Genomic DNA, 9,714 nt, shown 5'->3' on the forward strand with positions numbered 1-9,714 from the left:
ACAGTAGCTCTCAGAGGCAGTATTGGTTTTTTTGTGTCTTTCTGTAATTAACACCTCATTTCCTCCTCTAAGGTGGGTCCGTATTAGTGAATAATTATTTATTATTTAGTTTAATCCACACCTGCCCTAATGCATCAGAGTTGATTTTCCACCAGTCATTTTAATTATTTCTCAGGGTTGCAAATATAAAGGGCAACGAACGACCTGAAAAATATTCTTGGAGTTAAGCTTATAGTATTGCAAGCTTAAGAATGGACAGAAAGCATGGAAAATATGTAGTGAATATTGAACAATCTGGGAACCAGCCAGTGAGTATTGTTGCTCTATTTTACTATTTTGCTTATATTACAGTCTTTTTCCAGCGTTTGAAAGCAATCTAATGTCTTTACTACTATGAAATCGATGTTATAATTTTGCATTCTTCTCCAAAAGGAAGAATAGCCATGTATTAATTTTTTTGCTTCAACTTTTCATGCTATATTATACTTTAGAAATTATTTTACCTATTTCTGATATAAAGCATTAGAAATATTTCTATGACGACATAATATACAAATAAATCCATTTAACTTTCCATATGCATCATCATGTAAACATAAACCTCCGATGGTGTCTTCGGTTTAGTTTTGAAGTTACATTTTTGCAATTTGATTATTAGATTTTATACATAATTTCTAAACTTGTCAGAACTCAGATTTCTAAATATATTGGAAATCCAGATATTAACCCTGGATATTGTCTTTAGGACTAAGAAAGAAATCCTCCAAAAATTTCTACTTTGTATAAAAGTATGATCATTTTGCCTATTTTAAAATGTTTTACACCAAGAGTCAAGCCTTCACGATATAGTTATAAGTGCTTTTTATGTATCTGGTTATGTCTAAACAAATAATCTTTGATATCAGAACAAAAGACGGAAACGTGCCAAAAATTAAAATGGTAAGTTAAAATTCACCACCTGAAGAATAAATGAAATATTTTGCCTTTGCAATTTGGAGCTGTGGCAATCAGCCTATATTAACTGCCTACAAGATAAGCCAAAGAAGGAAGTCCTGTTGCTCAGTGTTAGTTTAATGAAAGAATCCTATGGAGGATTCTTGGTTCACCAGTTTGCCCTTTTGAGTCGTTGTACAAAAAACTCTCGTAAAGTTTTCTTTGTCACTTCTGAGTTTGACACTGTATAAGAGGATCTTCAGGATGCCGAGATACTCAGATGGAAAACAAAATACCCCTTTGGCCAATATTCATCATCTCAATAATTTCTCTAGATAACAACAAACTTGAAAATGTTTACGAATATTATCTTAAGTTGTTTTTACAACGTATATCTGGATAGCTAACTGAATATTTCACTTTATTATGGATATTTAAGTCACAGTTATAAAAATACTTTTAAGACCAAATTCAATAACAGAATTTAAGAATTATTTGAAAATTACAAACAAAAAGAAAATAAATTTTGGTGTTTTGTTTTTCTCTTGAGATATATGAGATCTTAAGTTAATCTTTATAAGTTAGGGGAAAACCTATAGAAGTTTCCTTGGTACACATAGATAATGCACTTCAGTTGCCTGTGGCCATTATTAGCTGATGCTGATTATCTGATTAAACATTATTCACAGCTCTCCAACTATTCCAGTTTTGTACAGAGACTCCACCTGTCCTAAGTGTCAGAGCAACCTAACACTGTAAAAATTACTGCTTGGGCTGCAATATCACTCTAAAGCTGAGCCTAGATCATAGGTTCTCCACCCTTAGTATAGATGCCACTCATCATCTTCCTTCTTTGAAAGTGCTGGGATTCCAACAGGGCCAGAAAATTCTGGAAAACTGCCCTGGTGAGTGAGTTTTTACTTTGTTTACAAAGTGCATTAAAATATCCAAGTTCGTCAGCTACAGGCAAACTGGGTGATAACTAAAGCAACAGAATCAGCACTTAGGAAAATAAGCAAGGTTGTTATTGAAGGTAAGTCCAACTTTCCTCAGATTTACCTGGTGAATACCACGGACTTAGTTGATTCTTACTCAACAACACATAGAGCTGTTTTCTTTATTTCTTTGATGTAACAGTTACAGAAATATCTAACTTAGCAAACTCTTTACTGCCAAGATTTTATCTATATTAAATAACAATCATATTTAATTTTGTATTGTTAATGATAGTTCCTAATGGACCAATGACTACATACAATTCTAGTTTGACAGTTTTTTGGAACTCATTGGTTGATGGGCCAGCAATTTTTATAGCTATTTAGTCGTGGGTTATTAAATCAACATGATCAAAGACAACTAGTATAATAGCAGTAGGAGTAAACACACTAATACTACTACTATACTACTATAATGATAGCTGACACAGTGCATACTATCTGCCAGACATTGTTCTAACCACGTAGCGGTTATTTACTCATTAAGCCTCACAGCAAATCTTCGCATGGGCAGTTTTAGTGTCCCCCCCTTCTGAAGATGAGCGAGAAGTGGTAGAGATGCCCTTGATTCACAGCTAGAAACTAAGTGTTATCATCCTGTGAGATGAAGAGCCCCAGACATCCTACATTATTGTTGAGATGTAACAAAACTTTTGGTGCAGACATAAATTCCTGAACCTATTCCCCTCCCATTTTCATTTTATCTTGTTCTTTCCTCTTTTAATACACCTATTCTTCAAAATCTTTCCCACTGAACTCCTCCATTTTCAATCCTTGTCATTCACTTTTCTCAACAATATTTTGCAATTATTGTATTTATTTGTTAATTATACACAATCTGTTTTGCCTCCCTGTTATATAAGCATATAAACTCCCTAAGAGTACAGACCGTTTTTCTTTTGGTGGTTGTTGTTGAGAACTGTTTTTACACTGCTATATGCTTAAGAGGAACCCAGCAAAGACATATCACAAACTGGACAAATGATTTGTCTTCTGTGTTCCTGTCATGGTCTTGCTAGTTCTATTGCATAGAGCACGGTATGGATTATGCAAAGGAGTCATTTTGTATGACAATTTTCATTAGTATAGTGTAGTATAGTATACACTATATTAATATATTATCATAGTTTAGTATAAAAATATACTCTATATAGTAAAGTGGAGTGGAAAGTACGGTGGCCTTAACACTGGAGAGTCTGGGCTCCAGCCCTTGCTCTTGTGTCATTATGGGTTAATGATAATAATAATAATAGTAACTTCACCTCTTTTTGCTTTAATATTCTCATTTCCAAAATGATCTGAACAGGTTGCACCTGATAAGCTGCAAGAATTTTTTCAGATCTAACATTCTATTCCTTATATGAATAGAGGCTTCCTAATATATGCTCCACCCACAGCATCTTGCAACATGGGATATTTAATACATGCACGTACTACGATGAGGAAGATAGGATGATATACATTCATGATCTGAAACATTGGTAACTTACAAAAATTAGTTTAAGTGTAATATGTAATAATCTGTCTAGATCTTTTTGTCTTCAGAAAATAAAACAACATTTATTCCTTTTAAAAGTCTTGTCTTTATTCCTTTTAAAAGTCACACTCATTTATTTTTGACTAAAGAGTTTTATTTTAGAAATTCAACACCATGGCTTCCTATTCACTTACACTTCATCTCTATAGCCAATCACCTGTTCCGATGACCAAGAGGCTCACAGCTCTGCATGCTGGCGTTCACCTTCAAACATAACCGGTGATGTCTCTTCCAACTTACGTGGGGTCTGCGTGAGTCCAGGAGTCCTTGTGCAGTCAGGATACCCACAGACAGAATTATGCAATACACAGGTAATGTTTGGTATAGCATCTTTCACCCAGGTTGGGATGTGCTCCATATGGAGATGTATTTGTTCTATTCTTTCCCAAGAAATGTATTCAAGCATTTAATTCACCTACATTCATGTTAAACATTTTCTGTATTCTCAGTGTAATTATAAGTAAGTCACCGTGAGGCAATTCACAAGAAGGAGAATATTCGATAGTCTCTGTTTTCAAAGAGCTAATGTTCTAGTTGAGCACTCAAATATTCACGTACAGAATATATATGAAAATAAAAGGAATAAATGTAAATGTAAAATGTAAAATGTAAAAGTAAAGTACAAATGCAATATTGGGGAGGGGCAGGGGAGCAAATATGTCAGCAATGTGAGGTTTAACTCATTAATTAGACTCCGATGGGAGACTGGGTAGTATGTAAATCTTCAAGGGTCCTACTCTATTGGTGATCACTTTATTTCTTACACTGTTCCAGTCTCTGAACCTGTATGCGGCACTCTCTGTAGCTCTCTTGGTTCTGACCTCTGGTGCATATGACCTTGACATAGAGACCTGGCTCTGTTCTCTGAATTTTCTCCACTAGCTTTGGAGACTAGACTCAGCTCTCCTTGGTTCCTGACCCTATCTGTTGGCTGAATTACCTTTACCTCAAGACTATATCTCTACATCTTCAGCCCTAATATAGAAACTTGGCCTTGACTATAAATTACTTATTCTGCTTGGCAATTTGTTTGGGTTCCCCTGACTCTGGAATTTCTACCCTCTATTGCTTAATCTTTCTGTAGATGTTCAGCAGACAGAATCTGAGCCTTGTTTCTTGATTCTGGAAAGGAAATATAAAGTGTTTACACTGTTTTTTGGGGCAATGTGAAAGAATGAATGAGCTCAATAGGGTGGAGTTAGAAAATGTTTCTTCTTGTTCACAGAAGTAAAGTAATTCATATTCATCCTAGAATTGAAAGAGGTCTTAGATAACGTCTAGCCTGGTGGTTCTTAGCCCTAGCTGCATATTAGAATTACTTATGGCTTGTTTAAGGCATACCAATGATTGAGCCCCATCCAGATCAATTAAATCAGAAATTTTGGAGGTAGGGTCCATGCATCAATATTTTTTAAAAGCTTCGGGTGACTCTAATGTGCAACCAGTGATGAGAATGAGTGATCTACTCCCCTTCCATCATTTAACAATCAGGGAAAATATGGCCCAGAGAATCTCAGAGACTTGCCAGAATTTACATAGCTTCTGCTAGAAGTAATTGAAACAGGAGAACTTAGGTATCCTATTGTCTGGTTGAGCACTTTATGTCAGTAGGCTGCTCTTTCACAATTTTTTTTAAAGGTAGTATTATAGACTCCTCCCAGATGTGCATAAGCCTTTTCGTCACTTTCCTTTCTTGAGACCCCTTGGTAGTGCCTTTGGTCAAGGTAAAGAAAATATTTTTTCTAGATCTAACTTGGACTTAGTGGCCCTCATTTTCCTGGCCTTGGTGACCCATGCCCTCATTCTACTCCTGCTGCCTTGGGGCTGCCACCCTTTGCACAAAACACTGGCCATCCAACAAATACTGTGGCCCATACTTTGTAATATTTAAGATCTACTCTCATCTGTCTGAAAGGCTTGAGTGTTGTACTACCTTCCTTGAGGGTCTTGCTCTCATCCAGGTGATAATGAAATAATCAATCATGTTGGACAATTGAAAATTTACATACCTGACACTGTACCAGGCACTGTACAAACATTGTCTTATTTTATCCTCTCATCTTTTTTATTAAAGTATTATTATCCTTATGAGGAAACTGAGGCTTAGAAAGGCAAAGTTGCCAAATTAATAAGTGACAGAGCCAAAACTCAAACCAAAATCTGTTGGACTCCAAAGCTCTTGATCTTAATTCCTAGACCATACTGCATACAAAATAAAAATATTTTTGAGAACTAGTAACCTTATTTATGTTATTTCTAATCTCCCCCAAAACAATATGAGATAGATATTCTTAACACTGTATTTAAAGATTAGGAGATTTGGGCTCAGAGAAGGTAAGAAATTACTTAAGATTTCATAGCTCTGAAATTTTAACATATCTCTCCAATTAAAAAGACTGCACTCTTCCACTATGCTTGTTGCCCATCTAAAAATAGTAGCACAAATATTTGCCAAAACACATTACAATTAACAAAGGAATTCAGTTTTGTTAATTCTTAAGGTAATCCTATAACCCACAAGTCATTTTGTCACCACTTCATAAATGATGATAAGGATTAATGAGAAAATAAGCAGGGCTTTGGCTTACCTTGTTAAAATGCACATCACTGGGAAGCTTCTAGGGAGTTCTCTTCACTGTGCACTTTTAGATATTAAGCCTGGGAAGGATATAATGCCCTCAAGTAGATTCTCTGGGTCCCTCTGGTCATACTAGGTCCCAGGCAACTACCTGCATGTTGGATAATAGGAATTTATAGAGGGTTAGTATCAGGAGTTGACTCATCTACCTGGTGATCAATATTACTTAAAGAATTGGGAATACTCTAAGAACAATTATGAAAAAACCTCACAGTGTATTATTCTTCTCCTGATAACACAATCACAGACCAATACTCAGGTATTGGGGAAAAAAACAGGTGCCTGAGGAGACTGTGCTGTGTTGAAGGTGGACCATGCTGCCTTCTTGGTGATGAATGGAGGATGGGAAAGGCATTCCCACTCAACAATACTGTTTGTGCCAAGGTCCTATTTTAGAAGTAGGCATTGAAGAAACTGAGTGTAGGCCAGTGTGGCCCAAGGCTATTGCACTAGTCCAAAGCAGATACAAAAGAAACTTGAACTAGAGTGGTATCAATAGAGAGAGAGAAGAGTCAACAATATTGGGAGATGTTTAGCAGATAAAGTCAACGGGGCTTGGTAATGGACTGGGAGATTTCAAAGATGATCCCTTTGCTCCAGCTTATGGAACTGAATGGAATGGATGGTGGTGCCATTTAATGAGATATGGGAGCTGGCCAGGTTTCACTGGAAAAATCATGACTTTGGGTTGGGATACAGTGAGCTTGAGGCATCTTTGAGACATCAAAGATGTGGTATCATGTAAGCATTTGAAGGTTGGAGGGGAGGTCTTAACTTGAGAGTCATTCAGATATAGACATTAATTAAAATCACGGGTGGGAGAAAGCATAGAGTGGCCAAATCCAGCCCATTGTCTATTTTTTTAAATAAAGTTTTTTGGAATACAGTCATGCTCACTTGTTCACTCACTGTTTATGGCTACTTTCACACTACAATGGCAGATTGGAGTAGTTGTGACAGAAACCGTATGGCTCACAAAGCTTAAAATATCTACTATCTGGCCCTTTACAGAAAAAGTTTGCTGACTCTAGACCTAGAATGAAAAGAGACAAGGGCCTGAGAATGTCAACAATAAAGGCTGAAAGTGGATAGTAAGCCTTCAAAGAAAACCTGAGAAGATGATTCTAGAGTGGGTGGGGGTTAGGAGGAAACCAAAGAGAATGGAATATCACAGAAGCAAAGGGAGAGATTGTTCAAAAGAGAGAAAGAGGAATGGTCTCCAGTGGCAAATGCCTCTAAGGGCTTAAGTAAAATGAGAGCTAAAATACTTCAATTAGATTTTGGTGAATGAATGTCATTGGTGACTTTTATTACGAGGTGTTTCAGTGACATGACAGAAGCAGAAGCCAGGCTGGGTTGGACTGAAAAATGTGCAAATGAAGAAGTTGAATTTAGACTACTCTCAAGAAATTTCATTTTCCAGAGAAAGAGAAGTCGGTAAAGGGGATTTGGAATCAAAGATTTTTTTGTGTATAAGATGGGAGAGATTTGAGTGTGTTTAAATGTCAAAAAGAAGAAGCCATTTAAGAGAAAAGTGGTGAAGTATTCAGTCCACAAGAAAGGGTAATCAAAGGAAAAGAGTTGCTGAGAAGGGCAGAGGCGATGGGATCCAAAGAATGGATTGGCAGATCGGCTTTAGCCGGAAGGAGGGGTAGCTCCTCTTGTGTCAATCAGGGAAGGGAGGTGGAGTCCAGGCTTGTTTAGATTTGCAGGTTTGGTAGCTAGTGGGGATTTGAAAGAGTTTCCATATGATGTTTCAAGTTTCCCAATGAAGCAGGAAGAAGGTGAATTCATTTGATGGGAATGAGGAGGGACAATTTGTGTGTGAGTGTTGGTGGGTGGAGGTTACAGGTTTGAGGAGAGAGAAGTTTGAGAAATATATTCAGAGAAATACAGTAGGATGGTAGAGCTGTGCAGAAAGTCATTCGAGGATGGACTCTGATCTGGCCAGGTGCATGACTTTCCCCAACTGTGTGGCTGCTCAAGAGCAGGTCCAGAAAAAACAGATAGCCATTTATCTGCCAGCTGGAGGAGACGCGGGAACTGCAAGAGATTTTAGGGAATTAGGAAGAGTGTAATTGAAATAATGGACCATAGAACAAAAGATGAACAAAGAGGGATGTGAGTGAAGCAAGGGCTGCTGGGCTGAAGGTTTCAATAAAAGTAAAGAATGGTCATTATGGGAATCATTGAATAAACAACCTGAAAGGAGAGGAGATGGTGGTTAGAGCACAGGACTCAAAGTGATTTTGGAAGTAGAGAGGTTTGGGGTAATGACAATGTCCAGTGGAGGATCAGGGGTATATGACAGAGAATTTACCATTAAAGTGCTCTTCTGCATACATGAAAAGACAAAGGGATCTGTACATATTAACTGAAAAAAGAATAAGAGAAAATGAGACTTTGGAAGATTTTTCTTTCTTCTAGTGTTAGAGAAAGCATGCAATTACTTCCACATGGATAAAAACCTGGAATTTAAGCCCATACTTCTCCAAAGATCTATAGTGATTCAAATGACTGTAATGCAATGTTATAAATAGCACCAAAGAGGTGATAAATGATAAGCATTTTTGTTTTTCATTGCTGACATTTTCATTTATACTTTTCTTAGGTGAAAGAAAATTGGTGCAATAACTGGTCTCTGTGGAAACTCTTTCTGGCTTGTCTCTTAGCCTGTGTGATAACAACAGCAATTGGAGTACTCATAATATGCCTGGTGAATAATAGAGGAAATGACAATTCCTCCATTGTTATTCAGCTACCCTCAAACAATGGGGAGCCTGTTGTTATCATTCCTGGAAGAACCTCTACTGCTTCTCAATCTACAGTGACCACCACTTCAACAGAACCGACAACTACAACCACTTCAACAGAATCAACAACCACTGCAACGTCCACTGAACCCACAACCACAACAGCCACAACCCTCACTTCAACTGAACCCACAACCACAGCAGCCACAACCGTCACTTCAACTGAACCCACAACCACAGCAGCCACAACAGTCACTTCAACCGAACCCACAACCACAGCAGCCACAACCATCACTTCAACCGAACCCACAACCACAGCAGCCACAATCGTCACTTCAACTGAACCCACAACCACAGCAGCCACAACAGTCGCTTCAACCAAACCCACAACCACAGCAGCCACAACAGTCACTTCAACTGAACCCACAGCCACAACAGCCACAACCATCACTTCAACTGAACCCACAACCACAACAGCCACAACCATCACTTCAACCTAACCCACAGCCACAACAGCCACAACCATCACTTCAACCGAACCTACAGCCACAACAGCCACCACTAAAGCTTCAAGTGAAACCACAGCTGCTCCCACTTCAACAGAATCTACAACTGCTGCAACTTCTATAACAGCAAATTCTGTTGCCACTTAATCTTAGCTGACAACTAAAGCAATCACTATTTCTACCATCTCTTTGGCTAAATGCACAGCTACATTCCCTTCAGCTGAATATACAAACATTACCATTTCCACTTAACCTACAACTACTGTAACTTCCACTTAGCCTACAATAACAATGGTCATCACTCTCCTTCAACAGTCTATAATCTCCACCTATTCATCTGAACCTGCAATGA

General features: G+C 37.8%; 1 protein-coding gene across 1 annotated transcript; it reads left to right on the top strand.

Annotated features, from left to right (window-relative positions):
• Positions 1-251: 251 nt before the first annotated feature.
• LOC101407585 (dynactin-associated protein) lies at positions 252-9,509 on the top strand. The gene is made up of 4 exons (XM_014781294.2): positions 252-308; positions 3,615-3,776; positions 8,715-9,199; positions 9,365-9,509. Exons 1-4 carry the CDS (start codon positions 252-254, stop codon positions 9,507-9,509), a joined length of 849 nt encoding a protein of 282 aa, XP_014636780.2.
• The last annotated feature ends 205 nt before the right edge of the window (positions 9,510-9,714 follow it).

This window comes from Ceratotherium simum, chromosome 14 (assembly GCF_057802395.1).
Source record: "Ceratotherium simum simum isolate JZ-2026a chromosome 14, ASM5780239v1, whole genome shotgun sequence".
NCBI lineage: Eukaryota > Metazoa > Chordata > Mammalia > Perissodactyla > Rhinocerotidae > Ceratotherium > Ceratotherium simum.